The sequence below is a fragment of the Mobula hypostoma genome, chromosome 17, assembly GCF_963921235.1.
Source record: "Mobula hypostoma chromosome 17, sMobHyp1.1, whole genome shotgun sequence".
Classification (NCBI taxonomy): domain Eukaryota; kingdom Metazoa; phylum Chordata; class Chondrichthyes; order Myliobatiformes; family Myliobatidae; genus Mobula; species Mobula hypostoma.
In genome coordinates, this window is record NC_086113.1 from 47,576,213 (window position 1) to 47,599,870 (window position 23,658).

The window sequence follows — 23,658 nt, forward strand, 5'->3', positions numbered from 1 at the left end:
TACAATTTCTAGTCCACATTGGGTAAACCTTGAATGTAAATCTGTACAAGGGTTTTCATTGGGTTCTATTTTAGGGACCTCGCTTCCCTTTGCTCTTTCAAAATTGGATAAACAAATGAATAGTCTAATAGTGAAATATACCCTTCGAATATGGTTTCAATTCCGAAAATTTTTTGGGTTGAATCAATTCGTTTTAGTAGGTCCTATTATATCTAATTTTTTTTCAACCCTCTATTACGGACCAAGCCTATTTGGTCTGGAAAGCAAAAGGTATAATACGATTTTGTGATTTTTTTTTGGATAATTGTTTCATGTCTTTTGAACAATTATCTAATAAATATAATTTACCTAGATCCCATTTCTTTAGATATTTACAGATTAGAAACTTTTAAAATACTGTTCTTACTACCTTTCCGAATCTATATCCAACGGATATCATGGAAAAAATTTTAGATTTAAATCCCTCTGAAAAAGGTTCAATAGCAATTATTTATAATATGATCATGAAAATAAATCCGGATGTATCTAATAATATTGAGAACGATTGGGAAAGGGAACTTAACCTCACTTTACCTGCAGAGAAATGGGGAAAAAATCTTCAATTAGTTAATTCTTCCTCTATATGCACTAAACATGCGTTGATACAGTTTAAAGTAGTGCATAGGGCTCACATGTCTAAGGATAAACTAGCCCGTTATTACTGTCATATAAATCCGATTTGTGACAGATGTCAATCTGAGATAGTTTCATTAACTCATATGTTTTGGTCATGCCCTTTGCTGAAGAAATATTGGAAAGATATCTTTGATATTATTTCAACTGTTCTGGATAACCTCACCCCATTACTGCAATTTTTGGTTTACCAGTGATAGAACAAAGTCATTTGACCTCTTCATCTTGTCAGATGATTGCATTTGTTACATTAATGGCTAGAAGATCCATACTATTGAATTGGAAAGAGATTAATCCTCCCACTACATTTCAATGGTTCTCTCAAACTATGTCATGTTTAAATTTAGAAAAAATTAGAAGTGTCATTTACGATCTTTCTATTAAATTTGAAGAGACTTGGAGGCCATTTATTCAATATTTTCATATGATGTAATTTGACCCCCTCCAATTCTATTCTGCTACTTTTAAATATATGGAGAGAGGAGCGGAGTTAATGACACTATTGGTTTTATCTGATGTAACATACAGCCCATTTCTTTTTTTTTAGTTTAGTTGATTAGGTTGATTTAGATTAGGGTTTTTTCTCTTTCTTATTGGGGTTATATATATTTTTCTTTTTCCATGATATTTTTGTATTTTTTTCTTTATATTATATTTGTACTCTGTAAGATTTTGGGAGGTTAATATCTGTGTGATAACTGTGTTCATATTTATATATACTAATTATTAACAATGTAATCCCAATAGCTTTGTATCAATTCTTTGCAATGTTTAAGAATTTGTTATTAATAAAAAGATTGAAAAAGTTTTCAATCAAAAAAAAGTTGTGTGACCAATGTAGAAAGGGCCGAAATAAGTTTTGTGATGTAAATGTTTCACAGCCAGAAAATGTTTTTTTAAGTAGGAATAGAATGCACTGCTGCTGTTTTTATAAACCTGAGTCATAAGAATGAAAAGACCATTTGGCCTAGGGTAATCAAAAAGGGCTATCCTACCGCCTGTCCTTACCCACTGCTTGAATCCTTGTTGAAAAATTTAGCTCCTTTCCAAGTACATTTGATACAGAAAGTGATTGCAGTTCCTTTTCAAGCAGTGAAGTCTGTAGCTTCCTGTCTTGGAGAGGAGGTATTCTTCTCGACCCACCTCTGATTCTTCTTCAAGTGACTCCAAGCTCTCCATTTATTGACTTCTTTGATAGAGGAAATAGCCACTCTATCCAGACTCCTTGTAATTTTATACAACACAATTAAATTTCTTCTTCCCTTTTCCAAAACAAAGACATCCCCCAACCTATCTTTTGTTAGTCCCGGCTATTTTAAAAAAAAATCATTAGTACTCTCTCTGGGGTAGTCCTGTCATCCCTGAACCATTCTGGTGAAACAGGACCAGTTTGGACTTAACTTGTGTTTCAAACAAGTCCAGCATAACTTTCCTTTTCCTATGTATCTCTTGTGCATTCTTAATCATTTTATCTATATTTGGTACAGATGATCACAAGGTTGTAAACTATGAGTGGTCATTGGGGGTTTGCACACTCTGAGGTCCCTGCGTTCGAAACTCCTTGAGGTGCTACCATTCATTGTGTAATCCCTTGTCTAGTTTACTCTTTTTGCACATTACCTCACACTTCTCTGGACTGAATGCTATTTTTCACTTTGCTTAGCACCTGATCAATTAAATTATGTCTATAGTTGTCCTTCCCGCCATCAGCTGCATGAGCAATATATAGAATCATTAATTATGCTTGAAATATTGAAATACAATACAAAAATAACTGTCCATTGCTGAGCCTGACAGAACCCTATGAGAAATGCCCTTCCAGTTCTATTTGGAGAAAGAGGCTGTAAAGCTCTTAAGACTAACAGCAAATCTGACGGCCAAAGGAGCATTATCTCTGCTAACCGTGTCTTTCAGACGAACAGCAAATCTAATGCCAGATGGAGACGTTACCTCTGCTAACCTTGTCTTCCAGACTTACAGCAAATCTCTCGCCAGATGGAGATGTTATCTCTGCTAACCGTGACTTTCAGACGAACAACAAATCTAATGCCAGATGGAGAAGTTACCTTTGCTAACCTTGTCTTCCAGACTTACTGTACTGGACTCAGATGGGGCCGAGAACTCAACTACTGCCAGAGTTATTGTCAGCAAGCCGATGGACTATCCGCCCATTGCCAATGCTGGTCCGAACCAAGTGGTAACCCTACCATGTAATAACATCACCCTGAATGGGAACCAGAGCACAGATGATCACAAGATTGTAAGCTATGAGTGGTCACTCGGTCCTAACAGTAAGGGCAAGGTCGTTGCTATGCAGGTCAGTCCAATCAATGACTATGTAACTGACCTGATTTGTGCTGGCGGGTTTTATTTAATGGGCTGGAACAGCCCACCACCAGTGCTCCCAATCCTACTTGCCACCTCAAACTCCCTATCCCCAGTCTCATTCTCCAGCCAATATTTCATGGCAATCTTGTGATTCAGAAGTAATTCTCAAAATATAGATAATTGCAGAGATTTGGAGAATCTGGATTGGTTCATGCTTATTGTACATAATGGTGGGCTTCCATCTTGTTCTGTGATTCATGATCAGTGTAGACACTAATCCCATAACAAGGATATGTGTCTATTCAAGAATGGATGAATTTATTTAATTGACTCAAGACCTAATTATAAAATCACCTATAGTTTTTGGTACCTTATGTATCTGTTTATTCTCCAAAAGTGTTTTGTTTAACTTAACTGTTTCTGTTTACATAAGACTGTACAAGTTCACAGTGGTGTGATTAAGCTGCAGAAAAGATTCACAAGGATGTTGTCTTGACTGTAGGGCTTAAGTTATAAGGAAAGACTGGATGGGCTGGGACTGTTTACCCTGAAGCAATGGGAACATAGATATGGTAGATGGTCACAGTTCTTTCCCCTGGGTAGCAGAGAGTGAAAAAACAAAAGTGTGAGCTCGAGGTAAGGAGGGAGAGATTTAAGGGGAACCTGAAAATTAAATTTTTCACATCGAGGGTGGTGGATATATGAATGGTATATATGAAGTGGTAGAGCTGAGTACAATGACAACATTTAGAAAGACATTTGTGCCAGTATATGGAAATAGGGAGATGGGCCAAATGCTGGGAAGTAGGATGAGCTTAGATAGACTTTCTGGCTAGCATGTAGGGGCTGGGCTGAAGGGTTAGTTTCCATGGTGCATGTTTCTATCAATCTCAGGCAATTCAGCCAATTCCTTAGGTTGGTTGATTTAGTTTTAAATTTTCAGAAAAAATATAATATTGACACCATCTCCCTGCAAAACTATCCCTTTTAAATATGGGCTTTCAAAGATCAAATAGTGGCTGTGTTCATCTCTCCTTGAAGCAAATAATTGTGGTCCACTTCTCCTCTCTGACTTGGTGATGATTTTAATTTTATGACATCTTTCCAGGCATCCCTCAAGTGGAGGAAAGTGTTTCCCTATTCATTACTTCAAAATGCCTTGTAATTTGATAAAACTCATTTAAAGCCTCTGGATTGTCTTTTCTACACTGGCAGAACTAATACAGTGAATCATGCCTCTCCTCATAATTCGGTTCTAGTCTCCATATTTAAAGAAAAATTAGATTGCAGAAGCAAATGAGAAAGAACAAAAAAAAAGATTTGCAGAATATTTCCAGAACTGAAATGGTACAATAGTCAAGAACGTCTGTAAAGGCAGAATTTCCTATTTTTCCACCAAAGCAGGCAAAGTTGCTGTGTGTACTATTGGTTTCAGTTGTATGTAGTGCATTTTATTTTTAACTTTCAGTAGGATTAGTCACGTGCTCATAAATCACAATTCTTTTTCCTTAGGGTGTGCGGAGTCCTTACCTTCAGCTGTCAGCGATGCAGGAAGGCGATTACACGTTTCAGCTGACTGTCACAGACTCTGCAGGGCAGCAGTCCTCAGCAGAAGTTACTGTCATCATACAGCCTGGTGAGCCCCCAGCGACGAGGTCTCCCACTCTAGCAACTGACAGAGTCCGGTCCAGTGAAGAATCATTCTACCCCAGAGATCAGGAAACTTAGTTTTTGAGAAAACAACTTGTAACAGAGCTTGTCTAGCTTTAACTCTCCTTGCCCTCTTTAACCCTTCTCCAGGCATTCTGCTATTGATCCCTCTCAACCAGCACAATCATGCCTTGGGTGTCCTATCAATGACAACTCCCCAACCTTCCCCCCCCCCCCATTCACTTCACCTCTATCTCCCTAGGTGTGCTCTGCAACTTAAAATATGCCTCCTCTTTAACTTTGCCCAGTTTCACTGAAAGGCCATCATCTTGAAAAGTTAACCCTGTTTCTCTACCCGTGGATACTGCCTGAACTGCTGATTACTAACAATAATTTTAGATTTTTTGTAGTTGTGTCACTGTACATGTCTATTTTTGTTATAGAAAGCAGTCAAGGGAAGCAGAGTGATGAATTAAGGTTGGGATACTAATGCCATGTGCTGCAGTATTGCCAGCGCAGTTGGTACATCTTTTGCCTCATTGGTTTCTGTCAGCTCCTTTCTGGTTTGCTGCAATGTAGCCACTGTAGTTCTGTAAGTTCAGAGATGAACACTGACCGTTCTTCACCTGGCCCCCTGTATCATTTGCTGCAGGAAACCTGGCTGAACGAATAGCTGAGATATCCAACCATTTACCACAAATGTTTCCTTAGCTGTGTGTAATTTAATTTATGGACACCAGCTTCTTCATCTGTTGTGCAGCTAAGTGAGTGTGTTGTGATGAGTAAACTTTATCCAAAGTCCCATTTACATTGCAGGTGCCATTTATAATCAGAAACAAGTGCACCATTGAAATAAATATCATCTGTGAAGAGAGAATAATGCAGGACAATGTAGGATAATTTAGCCACTGGGGCAGCTGCTGATTGAGCTACTGAAGAGAATTATTTTTGACTTGTTCAAATAAAGTTTCTATCTGTTTTGTTGCCCTTGACTAGAGGTGAAAGCTCTTTCCTTTACATGGCCCAGAAATTGTCAGAAACTATTGTATATCTGTCAATAAATGTTCACCTGCTATTGAGAAATACTCCACAGTGTCATAGTATAAAGAAATCGTACATGATTAATAAGAAGTTCATTGAATTACATGTACAGTTTCTACATACTGTATTTTCAATATTTAAACTGTTTTTCAATATTTAAGGTCTTTAGTTTCATTGTATGCATAGATGGATAATAAATGCAGTGTCATTTCATTGCTGTTTTTTCCCATAGAAAACAACAGCCCTCCTGTGGCAATCGTGGGCCCTGATAAAGAATTAATAAGCCCAGTTGAAAGTACTACTTTGAATGGAGAAGGGAGTACTGACGACCAGGGTATTGTGTCATACCACTGGGAGAAAATCAGGTGAATGTTGTCTGGAATTAACAGATCATGCATTTTGTTCTACCCTAGCTTCCCTCAGATATACATTTTGTTTTAGATCCAGAGTAATGATTAAAAAACATTAATGTATAGGTAAATGTACAGGCTCAGACATAATTGTTTATGGGACTTTTAATGGGTCTTCACTGAAACTGCAGAGGCCTCTGAAAGCATTATTAGTATATTATGAGGTCCTTGAATTATCTCTGTTCACTTTGTAGAAGTAGTTCTGTACAACTCATTCTACATTTACATCAGTTCTTGGTTCTACTAACATTGAAACTCAACCCTAGTGAGCTCCATCTGTTGGAATTGCTGATGCCTGGAAATTTGGTAAAAGTAGAATTTGCATAAATGGAATCATGGAACTTTTGAATGTGGCAAGAAGTGTGGTCCCATTTGAAAAAAAAAACAATTTAATCCTGTTTTTCAGCCCTTCCCTTAGATTCCTGGCTAGATTTCCATTCTTATTTATTTCTGTTTTTCATTTGAATGTTTCTTTTGAGTCTGCTGCACCCAAAAGTTCATACTATACATTCCAGATCAAGACAATTTCATACTGCAGGATTGTTTTTGTCTAAAAATCTTCTTTTCTTTACTCTTTGGTATCTCATCATTTATCTTAATCCCTGATATTTGGCTTTCCCACAGTGAGAAATGTTTCTTTTTATGCATTCTATCAAATCCATTCATAATGACAACTTTTAAATCTCTCCTTGATCTTCACTGTTACAAGGAGAACAGTCCCTGCTTCCATGTTCTCTCCATATAACTGCAATCTCCAACAGTACTAAATCTCCTTATCGCCTGGCAGATGGTACAGATCATTTTTAGAAACAAAGCAATCTACATTTTAATCGTATAATAATATTTCACTCATGGTGTACATGCATGGAGTGTTACACATTATGCCATTTGGCAGTGCTGGGGCAGTAAGTTTGTTGGACCCTATTGGTCTGGTTACTTTCAATCTCAGTGCTCTTTGGCAATGTTTTTGCCTTGAACCTACACATTCTACTAGAGAGTAAATCTAGAGAGTAAATGTATATTCCTTTAGGAAAGTCGTGTCTTCTGTAAACGGAACTGCAGTAGCATTCTGGCCTATATTTATCTTTCAGCTCAAGACACTGAACAGAGTCATCACCTCATTGCCATTTACATACAGGTGCTTTCTGTGCATATTAAATAAAACCAGAAAATGCTGGAAACACTCAGCAGGTCGGGCAGCATCTGCAGAAAGAGAAGCAATTAAACTTCAAGTCTGGGATACTTTGATCTGTTAAGTCTGTTTCTCTTTGATGAATGTTTACAGCATTTTCTGTTTTTATTTCAGATTTCCTGCATCTGCAGTTTTTATTTTTTTAAGTTTGCTTCTCTTTGATGAATGTTTACCGAATTTTCTGTTTTATTTCAGATTTCCTGCATCTGCAGATTTTATTATTTCACTTACTGCCATATATTGGCTTTCTGCATCACAAAAACACCTACATTTTCCCATAGAGTCATAGCCATAGAAAAGTACAGTGCAGAAAAAAGGGCCTTCGGCCCACCCAGTATGTGCCTACATGTCAGCAGAAGGGGCTATTAAACTATTTTGGGATACCTTGAGGCTGTGAAAGGCACCAAGTTAATGCAAGTCATTTGTTTTTGCCCACAGTGGTTCTGATGTGAAAATTGAAGGTAAGGACAAGGCTGTAGCCACGGTCTTGGGTCTCCATGTTGGGATGTACCAGTTTAGATTAACTGTCACTGACCAACAGGGGCTGAACAGCTCAAAGACTCTGACGATCACCATCAAAGAAGGTAACTGACCAAGCTTCCACTGCATTAGTTCAGCCTGCTAGTTAACACGCTCTTCTTGCTGTTTGGTCTTTACCATACAACAGGTGTTTTCACTGTGGTTGCCAGGTTAATATCTCACACCCAAAAAGAATAAATGCAGTTCAGCAGCTCAGAGATGTCTGGCTGTGGAACTTCGGAATCGCCTTCAGCAGATTTCTCAACAGAATGAGCAATTCCATCCTAATTCATCACAGGGGCTATCCTGCAGAGTTAAATCAACAGAATGTCATAGAGATATGCAGTATAGGAAAAAAAAAGCCCTTCAGTCCATCACTCAATGCTAACTTTTTTTTGCCTAACTGCATTAATCGCTTGTGCTAGAATTAGGCTGATGTTCCTCAATCCCTTGCCTATTCTAGTCCCTGGCTACATGTCTCTTAAATATAATGATTGTGTCGGATCCCACTACCTCCCCAGACAGCGAATTCCACGTATCTGTGTAAGGAAAAAAAAACTCTTCTGTTCCCTTAAGAACTCATTTCTCCCATCCCACACCTTCACCCTTTGGTTATAGATATTCCTACCGTAGCGGAAGAAGATTCCATCTACCTTGTCCATGCCTTTTATGATTTATCTACCTCCTTCCGGTCACTCCTCACTTTCCTTCTCTCTATGGAAAAGTCAGTTCTCGTTACTTGTTCCCTTAGGACAGTGATTTAAAACAAAATCTGAACTCTGCGTGACTTGTGACTCCAAGATGAGTCAAACTAAACAGGAATAATAAGTATCCCGAAATGACTTCAAGGTGACTATTTCTAGGTGTGTTCAGGTGACTGTCAAGCATTGCTGAAGTTTAATTTTCCCATTGGCTCCCAGGGCAGCAGAGTAGCAGAGCGATTAGTGTAACCCTGTGGCAGCGTCAGTGAGTCGGGTTCAATCCTGCTGACTGCGAGGAGTTTATACGCTCTCCTCATGACCTCCTGGGTTTCCCCCCACATTTCAAGGATGTATGGATTAGATTAGATTATGAGGACACGCAGTCCTCTTTTATTGTCATTTAGTAATGCATGCATTAAGAAATGATACAATATTCCTCTGGTGTGATATCACAGAAACACAGGACAGACCAAGACTGAAAAACTAACAAAAAACACATAATTATAACATATAGTTACAACAGTGCAACAGTACTATAACTTGATGTAGAACAGGCCATGGGCACAGTAAAAAAATTCAAAGTCTCTCGAAAGTCCCACATCTCACGCAGACGGGAGAAGGAAGACAACTCTCCCTGCCATGCCCGACCACAGTCCGACTCTGAGTTGTCTGAAAACTTCGAGCTCCAATCAGCCCTCCGACACCGAGTACCGAGCACCATCTCTGCCGAATGCTTCGACCCCAGCCTCGGTCTCCAGCAGCAGGCAAAGCCGGGGATTTTGGGGCCTTCCCTCCAGAGATTCTCGATTGCACAGTAGCAGCGGCAGCGAACCGGGCATTTCAGAAATTTCTCCAGATGTTCCTCTGTGCTTCTCACGTCTGTCTCCATCAAATCAGAAATGTGCATGGCGTCCTACTTACAAATACGATATCATTTCACTGGAGAGCTGTACGAGCAGCATCGCACCACCATCTTCTCCTCCCGCCTATATGGATTAGTAGGTTAATTGTCACATGGGTGCAATTGGGCAAAGTATTTCTTATTGAGTTGGAAGGGCCTGCACTGTGTTGATTCTTTGAATAAGTAAATAAACAAATTAATCAATATTCTCCAGTACACAAACGTAGAAGAACTTATTTCATATTCTCCAAATACTCAACATAAATGAAAGCTAAATCAGAGGTAAGGCACATTTTTATTGAATATGACATATTGGAGTAACGATTCCTCATGATCCATATTCTGCTCAATACACAAAGATGGACTTTATGAAGCTAAGCTTTTAAGCACAGTTGCTCTGTTAGGACTGTTCTGGCAATCACTCCTACCTGTACCTCTGCAGTCATATGCCATGTACTACATTAGCAACTTCCTGGTGCCCAACACACTCAATTCTGCTGGCAAATGGAAACGTTATTTCATTTCCTGAAGTAGATTCTCTGTTTGTGTGGAATTGTACAGAAACGATTGGCCTTCAAGAGGAGAGGCTGTACTTGATCTGGTATTGGGAAGTGAACCTGCTCGGGTGTCAGATCTCTCAGTGGGAGAGCATTTTGGAGATAGTGATGACAATTCTATCTCCTTTACCATAGCATTGGAGAGGGATAGGAAGAGACAAGTTAGGAAAGCGTTTAATTGGAGAAGGGGGAAATATGAAGCTGTCAGGCAGAAACTTGAAAGCATTAAATTGGGAACAGATGTTAGTAATCAGTAATAGAACCATAGAACACTACAGCACAGAAAACAGGCCCTTCGGCCCTTCTAGTCTGTGCCGAAACTTTATTCCGCTAGTCCCATTGACCTGCATCCAGTCCATAGCCCTCCAGACCTCTCCCATCCATGTATCTATCCAACTTATTCTTAAAACTTAAGAGTGAGCCTGCATTTACCACATCAGATGGCAGGTTGTTCCACACTCCCACCACTCTCTGAGTGAAGAAGTTCCCCCCAAAACTTTCCCTTTTCACCCTAAAGCCATGTCCTCTCATATTTATCTCATTCTTAGGGAAAAGTATGGCAGACATGCGACAAGTGTTCAGGGGATCTTTGCGTCGAGTTCTGCAGAGGTACGTTCCAATGAGACAGGGAAAGGATGGTAGGGTACAGGAACTGTGGTGTACAAAGGCTGTTGTAAATCTAGTCAAGAAGAAAGAAAAGCTTATGAAAGGTTCAAAAAACTAGGTAACGATAGCTATCTAGAAGATTATAAGGCTAGCAGGAAGCAGCTTAAGAATGAAATTAGGAGAGCCAGAAGGGGCCATGAGAAGGCCTTGGCAGACAGGATTAAAGAAAACCCAAAGGCATTCTACAAGTATGTGAAGATCAAGAGGATAAGACGTGAGAGAATAGGACCAATCAACTGTGACAGTGGAAAAGTGTGTATGGAACCAGAGGAGATAGCAGAGGTACTTAATGAGTACTTTGCTTCAGTATTCACTACGAAAAAGGATCTTGGCGATTGTAGGGATGACTTGCCATGGACTGAAAAGCTTGAGCATGGAGATATTAAGAAAGAGGATGTGCTGCAGCTTTTGGAAAGCATCAAGGTGGATAAGTCACCAGGACTGGATGAGATGTACCACAGGCTACTGTGGGAGGCGAGGGAGGAAATTACTGAGCCTCTGGCGATGATCTTTGCATCATCAATGGGGATTGGAGAGGTTCTGGAGGATTGGAGGGTTGCAGATGTTGTTCCCTTATTCAAGAAAGGGAGTAGGGATAGCCCAGGAAATTATAGATCAGTGAGTCTTACCTCAGTGGTTGGTAAGTTGATGGAGAAGGTCCTGAGAGGCAGGATTTATGAACATTTGGAGAGGTATAATATGATTAGGAGTAGCCAGCATAGCTTTGTGAAAGGCAGGTTGTGCCTTACAAGCCTGATTGAATTTTTTGAGGATGTGACTAAACACATTGATGAAGGTAGAGCTGTAGACACAGCAAGGAATTTGATAAGGTACCCCATGCAAGGCTTATTGAGAAAGAAAGGAGGCATGGAATCCAGGGGGACATTGCTTTGTGGATCCAGAACTGACTTGCCCACAGAAGGCAAAGTGTGGTTGTAGACGGGTCATATTCTGCATGGAGGTCGGTGACCAGTGGTGTGCCTCAGGGATCTGTTCTGTGACCCCTTCTCTTTGTGATTTTTATAAATGACTTGGATGAGGAAGTGGAGGGATGGGTTAGTAAATTTGCTGATGACACAAAGGTTGGGGGTGTTGTGGATAGTGTGGAGGGCTGTCAGATGTTACAGTGGGACATCGATAGGATGCAAAACTAGGCTGAGAAGTAGCAGATGGAGTTCAACCCAGATAAGGGTGAGGTGGTTCATTTTAGTAGGTCAAGTATGATGGCAGAATATAGTATTAATGGTAAGACTCTTGACAGTGTGGAGGATCAGAGGGATCTTGGGGTCTGAGTCCATAGGACGCTCAAAGCTGCTATGCAGGTTGACTCTGTGGTTAAGATGGCATACAGTGTATTGGCCTTCATCAACTGTGGGATTGAGTTTAAGAGCTGAGAGGTAATGTTGCAGCTATTTAGGACCCTGGTCAGACCGCACTTGGAGTACTGTGCTCAGTTCTGGTCGCCTCACCATAGGAAGGACATGGAAACCATAGAAAGGGTGCAGAGGAGTTTTACAAGGATGTTGCCTGGATTGGGGAGCATGCCTTATGAGAATAGGTTGAGTGAACTCAACCTTTCCTCCATGGAGTGACGGAGGATGAGAGGTGACCTGATAGGGGTGTATAAGATGATGAGAGGCATTGATCATGTGGATAGTTAGAAGCATTTCCCCAGGGCTGAAATGGCTAACATAAGAGGGCACAGTTTTAAGGAGCTTGGAAGTAGGTACAGAGGAGATGTCAGGGGTAAGTTTTTTATGCAGAGAGTGGTGAGTGCGTGGAATAGGCTGCCAGTGACGGTGGTGGAGGCGGATACGATAGGGTCTTTTAAGACACTCCTGGATAGGTACATGGAGTTTCGAAAAATAGAGGGCTATGGGTAATCCTAGGTAATTTCTAAAGTAAGTTCATGTTTGGCACAGCTTTGTGGGCCGAAGGGCCTGTATTGTGCTGTAGGTTTTCTATGTTTCTGTGTACCAAGAGGTGTAGATATCAGACGTCAGTGTTATTAAACTCACTGACCACCAGTTACTGTGTGCAATTGTACTGAGTGTAATTGTATCTGTCGAGAAAAATATTAAATAGCTTCCAATAATAAAAACTAGAAATTGTCGGCTGTGCAGTCAAATAACTGAATTTTGACTCTGTTTTTAAGAGATCAACAATCGTCCTGTGGCTAATGCTGGAGGTAACCAATTTTTGACATTACCCAACAACTCCATCACTCTGGATGGCTCCAGATCTACTGATGACCAAGCCATTGTATCTTACCTGTGGACTAGAGGTGGCCAGAGTCCAGCTGCAGGTGTGAGTATGAAATCCTGCTGTTAGCATCCGTAGAACTTCACCCATTCTTTACTGCCTCTGCAGTAAACAAAAAAGAGAAAGAGACGTCTCCAAAGAAAGTAATGAGCACCATTACAAATTCACCATGTTTAACCGAAAGCAATGTTTATTCAACACAGGAGTGGACTCCAGTCACAATTATATATCCTGACACTACTACTTTTTGTCTTCCCTTCCTTTATATGACTTCATTCACTGAGTTTTGAATGCTGAAGTAATCGTTTAATTTCTAAAATTGTTGCGGTATCCATTTCAAGGGTTAAAGCAATTTTCGACACATTCCACTCTCAGCATCTTCTAATGACTCTGAAATTTAAATTGATTAATTGTCATGCAAACATATATTGCCACAGGGAGCATCAGAAGATGTGCTTACCTTCTCTCTAATGTAGTTCTGTATATATCCTGGCCCTTGTGATGTCCACGTAACCTTGATGCTGTTCCCTCTTGACCTATTAATACACAGACAGCATTTGTTTCATCGTGACACTTTTCAGCAGTTTGGGATGATGTCATTGAGACTCACTGTCAAATGGGGCTCAGCACTGCAGATCCTTCCGGAACTTCTTTGGTTTGTTTTTATCTGGGCTAAGTCTTCTCCGCTGAGGTTGTCTTGTTGCTTTAGAAAGTAACCCGTGCTGTGTGATGTGTGATGTCCCCCTGCTGCAGGAGGTAATGCGTGGCTCAGACCACGATGCAGCACTTCAGCTGGTCAACCTCGTCGAAGGGAAGTACATTTTTCACCTGAAAGTCACTGATGCAAAGGGCGAGTCGGACACAGACAGCGCCATTGTTGAAGTGAGGCCAGGTAAGTTGCTGAGGAGTTTCTTGGGGCTATTTCTTAAACACATCTCAGGAATAAGCCTCCCCTCTATGGACCCTGTCCATACTTTTTTGCTGTCATTAAATGAATGAGCACGAACAAAGATTCCACCCACCCCAGGCATCCTCTCATCTGACCCTCCCATCGACAGAAGAGACAAAAACCTGAAAGCATGTACCAGCAGGCTCAAGTTTAGCTTTTATTCTGCTATTATTACTCTTGAACAAACTGGTTGTATAAGTAGTTGGACACTTAGCCTCACACTCTACCTTGTTACCATCTTGCACTTTATTGTTGACCTGCACTGCGCTTTTTTGGTAGCTTTTACGCTCTATTCTGCATTGTTATTGTTTTACCTTATTCTAGCTCAATGCACTGTGTGATGATCTGATCTGTATGAACAGTATGCAAGGCAAACTTCACTCCATCTTGATACATGTGTCAACAATAAACCAATATCCTCTACTCCAACTGGTACATGACAATAAAATTAATCTGTGCCCTCTCCAGATCACTGTTCAATGACACCCAATAAATGCTTTGCGAGAGATTTGAATGATAGAATTCTGGACAAGTTGCATCACCTGGCTTAAAACATTAAAAAAGGCCTGTTTAGAATAAAATTATGGAACAGCATCCATTGGCAAGTATTTCTTTAAAATTCATGTAAAACTCTGACAGTCGTTCAGCAAAGGAACGGACACAAAATGCTGAAGGAACTCAGAGGTTCAGGCAGCATGTGTGGAGGGAAATTAGCCAACATTTCCAGCCAAGACCCCTCATGAGGATTGAAAAGGAAGAGGGCAGAAGCCAGAATAAAAGGCTAAAGAGGAGGAAGGGCGAGCTGGTGGGTGATAGGTGAATCTGGCTGAGGCTGGAAGGTGGGTGGGGGGTGGTGGGAATGATGTGAGAAGGTGGGATGTGACGGATGGAAGAGGCAGAAGACCAAATACAACAGAATCTGACAACAGAGGCCAGTGGACCATGGAATAAAAGGAATGCGGTGGGGAGAAAGCAGAATGAAGCTGTGGGTGAAGGGCAGGTCATGAAGGCAAGGGGAGGAGAAAGAGAAGGGGTGAAAGGGCCAGAGCAATAAGGGAAAATAAAAGAGGTGGTGGGGTGGCAGGGGGAGGGGAACAGAGGAGAGTAATCATCAAAAGTTAGAAAAATCTATGTTGATGGTGTCTGGTTGAAGACTACCAAACTGGAATATCTAATCTGTGTCTAGCCGCATCTCCTTCAATTTATTCCATGGATACTGTCCTCTCCTATCAGATTCCATTTTGTTCAGCCCTTTGACCCTTCACCTATCACATTCCACCTTCTTACATCACCCCACTTGCTCCTCCCTCACCTGGATTCACCTAGCAACCACTGGCTTTTGTTTCTTCTCCTTCCTCTACCTTTTTATTCTGGCTTCTGTCTCCTTTCCTTTCTAGTCTTGAAGGGTCTCAGCTGGATATGTCAACTGTTCATTTCCTTCCACACATGTTGCCTGACCTGCTGAGCTCCTCCTGCATTTTGTGTGTGTTGCTCTGGATTCCCAGCATCTGCAGAATCTCTTGCGTCTCCTTCAGCTAAGTGTGATTGAATTCCACATTGGGACAGATAAAAGCGTGATCTGCTTTAGTATGCTGAAGGAATTTGGCATTGTGTCCCTTCATTTTTTAAATCACTAGTTTACACTTCCAAACTTAAAAGCTTCAGTGCTGAAAGGAATTGGCAAATTCACTATAATTCCTTGTTTTGCTACAAAGATTATCTGGAGATAGGTTCATTATAACCGTCAGGTATGGTGGGGGAGGGGAGATGGGGGGGCTACGGCACAAGGTCGAAGTAAACTGTACAGAGTTGTAAGCTTAGTCAGCTCCATCATGAACACCAGCTTCTGTAGTATCCAGGACATCCTCCAGGAGCGATGCCTCAAAAAGGTGGTGTCCATCATTAAGGACCCCCATCACCCAGGTCATGCCTTGTTCCCATTGCTACCATCAGGAAGGAGGTACAGAAGCCTGAAGTCACACACTCAACAGTTCAGGAAGAGCTTCTTCCCCTCTGCCATCAGATTTCTGAATGGACATTGAACTCATGAACACTACCTCACTACTTTGTTTCTATTTTTGCACTATTTATTTAATGTAACTATTAATATACGTTTGTATATATTTTACTGTAATTCACAGATTCTCCCTCTACTATTATGTATTGCATTGTACTACTGTCTCAAAGTCAACAAATTTCATGATCTATGCCAGTGATATTAAACCTGATTCAAATTCTGAATCTGAATGCTTCCTGGTCTTTAAGAGTGCAGTGACCGATGTGGTCTAAGTGGCTCTCTGATAATGTGTTAATACCTTTAGAATAGTTTGTCTTCAGCAGGTAGAAATATCAGCAATTATTTAATAGTATTGAATAAGATGAGGGTGAAGTATACTTGCACAAAGTTCTGCAATATTGTGGATGGTTGGTTGAAGGGTGAAGATTCGGCAGTTTATTTCACGGTAAACATACCTTGACCTCTAATTTTTTTGTATGCGTGGCCTGTTTTCCTGCAAATCCTGCCCAGCAGACCCAAAGAAGAATGACCTGGTAGAGCTGGTGCTCCAAGTCCACGTGAGCAACCTGTCTGAGCAGCAGAAGGGCACTCTTGTGCGGCAGCTGGCAGTACTGCTCGGGGTCCTGGATAAAGACATCAACATCCAGAAGATTCAGGCACATTCTGAGTCCAGGTGAGTGAGCCAGACCTGAGACAGCTGGCTGAAAATTTCAAACAATGTACACTACTGAGTATTTACTTCTCAAAAGTTTCATCCTTCGTCTCCAGAGAAGTGGGCATGTTGGCATTTATTACCAGTTGTCCAGGGTTAGTTGAGTTAGTCTTGACAGTGTAACGATACAAAGGCCAGACTGGGTAATGACACGCAGTTTTCTTCAACTTTTGATATCCAAGCCAAGAAATTAGTGAAAGGAGAATAAAATATTTTTATTTGGCGATTCTTGTTTAGACTAAAACAGTCAACTCTTTGACTTGAAATACCACCCTGTGTCATAAGGGGGGACACTGGGAGCAGACCCAAATGCAAGACACAGACACTGAAGTACTAGGAACGGGACAGGACTAGAGACTAGAGTTAGGGACGTGACTGAATGCAGATAGGAGCTGGGACAAGAACACAGACTTAGGCTAGGACATTGGCTAGGCAAACGGGACCAGGACAAGGAACTGGGAACTAGGAGCCTGGGCTTGGACTCCGAGCCAGAGACTGGCCAAAGACCCACAATCTGGGTCTTGGCTCGGGCTTGGACCCCGGAACTAGGCGAGGACATGACGTGGCTACAGGACTGGACATGGCTTAGGTTCCTCGAGGCGAGGACATGACGTGATCTTGGGAGACAGGAACCTCGGAACACAAAACCGGAAGCCTTGACTTGGTCTTGGAGAGGACAGGAACACAGAGCCTTGATCTAGAGCACTGGAACATGGAGCCTTGGACTTGAGATTCAGGAACATGGAACACAGAGCTGGGACCCCTCCTTGGGAACAGGATGTAGGCCGCGACTCATACACCGAATGCTGAACACGACGAGACGGTTCCCAACACCAGGTAGCGGCAAACGGCTAGACCTATCTAGCAAAGGCGTGGATACAGAGACAGCTCCAAACACTAGGTAGTGGCAAACGGCCGGACCTACCCAGCGAAGGCGTGGTCACAGAGGCAGTTCCAACTTAACGACAGACAGTTCCTTATCTTGACACAGCAAGGCTCTGGTCTTGCTCCAGTGGTTGAACTTGACAAGGTTGCAGGCAAGGCTGCAGACACAGGTTGCAGGCAAAGCTCCAGAAGGAAGACGGCATGACTTACCCCACAGAAGTGAGGACGGGATACTGACGAGACAAACCAGCAACCACACTCGAACCCAGGGCCACTTATATTCCCAGCCCCAAGACGAGCATCAGGTGCCTATGATTAAGCCCGACTGAAACAAGGGACAGCCGGAAGACATGGAGCCTGGAGTCCACGGACCGGACCGTGAACCGGAATGTGGACTTCACGGATCAGACTATGACACCCTGAAAAATGGAATCCTGAAAATGAAATCCTTTCAGGAGTTTTTTTAAAAGTGAATTCAAATTATAAAGATGCCAAGGATCAGTGGAATCAAACACAGTTTCTGTAATGCCAGAGCTGTACCTAGTTATATCAAATACATTATGTTTGTCTACTATTGTGACTTAGGTGAAGATCAGACCACATTTTATGAGTAATTACTGCAGAAAACCAGGTAATTGCAAATGGATCACAAACTTTTTCTTCGAACTGTAACTTTGTATTCAACAGATCAATTGAGTCAGTCTGGCCTGCTTTCTTCGTACCTGATTTTCCCTGTTTTGGGTGACTCTGGCAGCCTATGGATGGATGGCTGATGGTGATTAATGTAGCCGAGTGGCAGACTGACGTCCAAGATCCAGTCAATGCCAAAATAATCCACAGTTCACAATCTGATAGAGTGAAAGAGGTCAGAAAGAGTCAACATTTTATGAGTGCCACCTTCTCTGCAGAGCGGGATCATCCATTGCTTCACAGAGACAATTTCCACAGAAGACTTGGACAATGCCACTTCTAGCCCTTCCTCTGCCTCCATTCCAGAACCCTGCCCTGTTTGCCCCAATTTCAATCACACTTCAGAGACGGAGCACGGTACAACACAGGGTCAGCCCCTATGGCCCATGATGTTGTACCCAACTAATCACATTAGTCATTGAGTTCCTAACTAAACTGATCCCTTCTGCCCATATAATGCCCATATTGCTCCATTCTCTGCACATTCATGAACCTGTTTAAGAGCCTCTTAATTGTATTTGGCTCCATTAGAACCCATAACCTCTGCTTCAAATAAACTTGCCTCTCACCTCTTCTGAATGTATTCCCCCCCCCCCCCATGCCCTCTAATATCAAGCGTTTCTTTCCCAGGAAAAAGATACCAGCTGTCAACTACATCTGTTTATCTCATAAGCTTATAAACCTCTATCTGGTCTCCCTCCAGCTTCTGCAGCTCCCATGATAACAACCCAAGCTAGTCCAACCTCTCCTTGTGGGAGTACGTTAAATATTTGTGATTATTTTCTATTTCCAGCATCTGTGATTATTTTTAATCTCATTATACATAAAGTCGTGGGTTGATAATACATACAATCTTTAGTTAATGTTAAAGAAGGCAGAAAGTAGAAAATAAGATTGGCAGCCAGAACCCAAGTTGTTATAGTATGGGAGGTATTCCATTCCTCAGATTGACACAACTCAGTCAATGTTCAGTATCTCTTGGAAATAATGTTTATTTCAAATACTTTAATAACCTTTCACCTTGGTAATTAGAATAAATTTTACCTTCTTTCATGGTGAAGTTATACCTATCCAGTAACTTGCAAATGTAGGTGAGGGGCTTCTTCATACTGAGGCACAGACTGCTGTTGAACAATAATTTTGTATTTTCTGTCCTGCAGCACAGCATTAACATTCTACGTCCAAGGTGGGCAGCCAGACCGTGTGTACAAAGGGGTGGATGTGGTGAGGACTTTGCAGAAACAGCTAGTGAGAGAGAAGGTGGACTTTTTGCTTTTTAAGACCCTGAATATAGATACAGTTGGTAAGTTGTGTTTTCTTGCTTGGATGCTTTTGTTCAAAGCTTTGTTCAAATTACTAACAAGTTTATATTAATAGCTAGAGTATGCATGAATTCCTGGAGTGACAATGGTATTAATTGTCTCTGGGTATTTCCTTTTGCACATTATTGAATAAACACTACTGCTTTCTTTGGGCTTTCAGTTTTGAATAATTATTAGTCATCCTTAGTAGCTTTTTAAATACAAATATTTGTGTGTGTGTGTGCGCGCACACGTATATGTTAGCATATGGTCTAGATAAGATTTTCTATGCACAAACCAATGGCCAAGCCCATTATTAAAAAGCTGTGTATTGCTCTCCCACCAAAGGAGACACTGAAACAGTGCTCTTGCTTGAGATTGTGGCAAATTTCTATTGCTAAGACTTCCGTATTTTAATGTTAATATTAAAATATTGCTAATCTCTGTTTATTATATCTGAAGGCTTGGAACATGTGGCATGTATAAATGCACTTGATGTTTTATAAATGGCTCCCGAATGGATGGAGCATATTGACAGTTTTCAGTATAAATTGTGATGCAGCAAGAAATGAAAAGCATCTGTCTACAAAGCAGTAAGGGTTAATACAGGGCTTTACTGATGGAGAATGGGGGCACATGACCATTCTGTACAATAATTGCTGTTTTTAGGCTTGGGGAGCTATATTTGTCGATAGTCATGCAGCATTTCCGTTCATCACATTTGAAGTTTGCTGTCTTTACAGTTTGCTTTCGGAAGTGCTCTGCTCACGGGGACTGTGACCCATTTACCAAGCGTTGTGTCTGCTACCCGTTCTGGATGGAGAATCTCATGCGGCGTTACGTTGGAGACGGAGAAAGCAACTGTGGTGAGCAGATTTGCTCTAAAATGTGTTGGATGGACTAAAGTCATTGTGATGAGTAGAGATAACCTGTTCAATAAATGGGGGTTGTGGATTTTCATCTTCATTGCTTGGCCATTATCTGGCAGGCTTGTTCTGATTCCTCCTCTAGTAACAGTGATAAAAGTGAAAATCTACCCTGCAATCTCAAGTTGGCACTTTTTTTTTGCCAAAGTTCCCTCTTTTTGCTTTCATTTCTGCCTGTGTATAGTAATACAACAAGACATGGCTAGACTGGAACTGACTGAGTAAATCTATTGTCAGTCACACATTGAACCAACATTGCTGAGAGGGGATTTAAGTGCATAGTTTGAATTTTGGAATTATCCCCCACTGCATTTTACTACAGAATTTATTCTATTTTTATTGAGGGCCTGTTTAAGTAAATGCTCTTTACAGAGTAAATAAATTTGCTGCAAACTCCACCTTATTTCTAACTGAATTGGCAGTGTTAGTTCTGCTATTGTACCTTAAAGTAGTTCCTTGGTGTTAGCAAATACTCTGTAAGTGATATGATTTGAGACCCACCTAAATCTTCTACTGGTAAGTACATACAGTCAGTTCCTCTTAAGATCATGGAATCCTCTAGCTCTGGAGGCCATTCAGCCCACTACTGCTATCACTTACTCTTTGAAAGAGCTGTCTTTTATCCCAGGCTTCTCAATGTAACTGTACAAATTATCCAGTTGTCGCCTGAAATTTCTCATGGTTCCCAATTCCTCTTTGAATGCAATGTCTGGATCTACAGAAGAGGTTTCTAATCTTCTGCGTAATTCATTTGATAATTCTGTTTCATGGCCGACTCGCTCTTTAACCTTAACACTGCTAGTAGGAAAAATCCCATCTTCCTCTACCTCCACAGTGAACTGATCTTATTTCTGCTATTATACTAATAACTTCCTGTTTGTTCCTCAGAATCTGGCATCATCCTGTAGGCAAAATGTGTATAATTGGACAGAATTATTCCGTTGAAGTGGAGCCATTGAACACCAGCTGAGGTCTAGCTCTCAGTAAAGATTCAATCAGATGACTTCATTCTCACATAGAGTGTCTTTATTTCCTACATATTACCCTGTCAGCATTGAGGGAAACAATTCCTCAGCTCTGAGGTGGGATCTTCTGTACACAAATTGCATGTTCCATTTCCTACATTATACCAGACACAAGTTGGAGAGATTTCTTGGTTTTTGGAACATCATCAGAGATGAATTGGTGCTATGTAAACACATTTCTTTCACATCCAACCAGATGCTGTTGTAAACCTTGTACTTTTATTTACAGAGTGGAACATATTATACGTGATTCTGTCAATGTTTCTAACAATCATCATCATTGGAGGAATTTGCTGGACTTGTATTTGTTGTTGTAGGAGGTATGAGACAGTAATATCAGTAAGGAATCTGCGTATCTTTCGGGTGCAATCATACAACTATATTATTCAAACATCCAAATTTTCCTGGACATAACATGATTTTGAATCACTTTTTCCAACAGAAAGAGGACAAAAATAAGGAAGAAAAACAAGTATACTATTTTGGACAATATGGATGACCAAGAACAGGTGGCATTGAGACCTAAGTATGGTAAGTGGTATAGAGTGAATATAGTTGGTAGTTATCTTTAATGATTAAGTATCAAGAATAATATCAAAATAGCCGTCAGGTACTAGAAGAAAGCTTATGCTTTATTGCCAGTGGAGGCCACAATGCCTACCAACTCAATGGAGGTTCAGTATGTCAGGCAGTTGTTATATGGCAGATCTCATGCATTTTCACTTAAGTTTCAAGTCCCAGTCCAGGGACATAAGCATATAATCTGGGAAAATACTCTACTGCAGTAGGAAGGTCAGTGCACTGATAAGGGAATCATCCTTTGGATTTGAGTTTAAGTCACGCCTCCTCACCCCTAGGGCTATCTTGAAGAGGAATGGAGAATTCTCCTTTGTATCCTGGCAAAACCCATGTCACAACTAATATCATTAGAAACTATAAATTACACCCCCTCACCCCTAGGGCCATCTTGAAGAGGGGTGGAGAGTTCTCCCTTGTATCCTGGCAAAACGAACCTCACAACTAATATCATTAGAAACTATAAATTACATGCCCCCAGGCTATCTTGAAGAGGGGTGGAGAGTTCTCCGTTGTATCCTGGCAAAACCCATGTCACAACTAATATCATTAGAAACTATAAATTACACCCCCTCACCCCTAAGGCCATCTTGAAGTGGGGTGGCGAGTTCTCCCTTGTATCCTGGCAAAACCCATGTCACAACTAATAACATTAGAAACTATAAATTACACCCCCTCACCCCTAGGGCCATCTTGAAGAGGGGTGGAGAGTTCTCCCTTGTATCCTGGCAAAACCCACACCACAACTAATATCACTAGTAAGTATTAGTCATAGCCATAAGACAGAGGAGCAGAATTAGGACATTCGCCCCATTGAGTCCACTCTACCAATCGATCACGGCTGATTTATTTTCCCTCCCAACCTCATTCTACTGTCTTCTCCCCGTAACCTTTGATGCCCTTAATAATCAGGAACCTTTCAACATCTACTTTAAATATACCCAATGGCTTGACCTCCACACGATAAATTCGACAGATCCACAACACTCTGGCTAAAAACATCCCTCCTCATCACCATTCTAAAGGGGCACCCTTCTATTCTGAGGCTGTGTTCTCTACTCCCAGACTCTTCCAATGTTGGAAACATCCTCTCCACATCCACTCTATCTAGCCTTTCAATATTTGGTAGGATTCAATGAGACTCCCTCTCGTTCTTCTAAATGCCATTGAGTACTGTCTAAGAGTCATCAAATGCTCCTCATGGTAACCCCTTCATTCCTGGGACAATTCTTGTAAACCTCTGGACGCTCTCCAATGCCAGCAGATCCTTTCCAGGATATTGTTATTGTAGCATATTAGCAATATCATTATATCATTGGTTGCTACATTTTCTGAATTACGACAGTGACCTCTCTACAAAGACATTTCATTGGCTATGAGATGCCTTGCGTACTCTTGGTGTGAAAAATTGTATTGCAATTCTTTTCTCTATAATGTAAGTGAGGCACAATCAGTCCAGACGTTAATACCAGATCATAAAATTGAGTACAGTCTTTCTGTTCTAGGTGTGAAACACAAAAGCACCGAACACAATTCGAGTCTAATGGTATCGGAATCAGAGTTTGAGAGTGATCAGAACATACTGTTTAGCAGAGAATCCATCGAGACCGAGAACTTTAAAGCTGGTATGAATGGCTCACTCAAAAATGGAGTATCTTTAAATTATCATCCCAAAAAC

General features: G+C 41.1%; 1 protein-coding gene across 6 annotated transcripts in view; it reads left to right on the forward strand.

The window, feature by feature from the left end:
* LOC134358007 (dyslexia-associated protein KIAA0319-like) overlaps window positions 1-23,658 on the forward strand; it is a 79,515-nt gene that overhangs the window by 53,751 nt on the left and 2,106 nt on the right. For 5 of the 6 annotated variants that reach the window (XM_063069873.1, XM_063069870.1, XM_063069871.1 and 2 more), the window contains 12 exons: window positions 2,761-2,989; window positions 4,513-4,636; window positions 5,924-6,056; window positions 7,732-7,877; window positions 12,793-12,944; window positions 13,653-13,791; window positions 16,376-16,538; window positions 19,313-19,455; window positions 20,197-20,319; window positions 21,634-21,724; window positions 21,847-21,935; window positions 23,486-23,605. In XM_063069873.1, the coding sequence (XP_062925943.1) occupies window positions 2,761-2,989; window positions 4,513-4,636; window positions 5,924-6,056; window positions 7,732-7,877; window positions 12,793-12,944; window positions 13,653-13,791; window positions 16,376-16,538; window positions 19,313-19,455; window positions 20,197-20,319; window positions 21,634-21,724; window positions 21,847-21,935; window positions 23,486-23,605 (1,652 nt within the window). The remainder of the gene's footprint in view (window positions 1-2,760; window positions 2,990-4,512; window positions 4,637-5,923; window positions 6,057-7,731; window positions 7,878-12,792; window positions 12,945-13,652; window positions 13,792-16,375; window positions 16,539-19,312; window positions 19,456-20,196; window positions 20,320-21,633; window positions 21,725-21,846; window positions 21,936-23,485; window positions 23,606-23,658) is intronic. The other variant, XM_063069874.1, reaches the window with a different exon arrangement.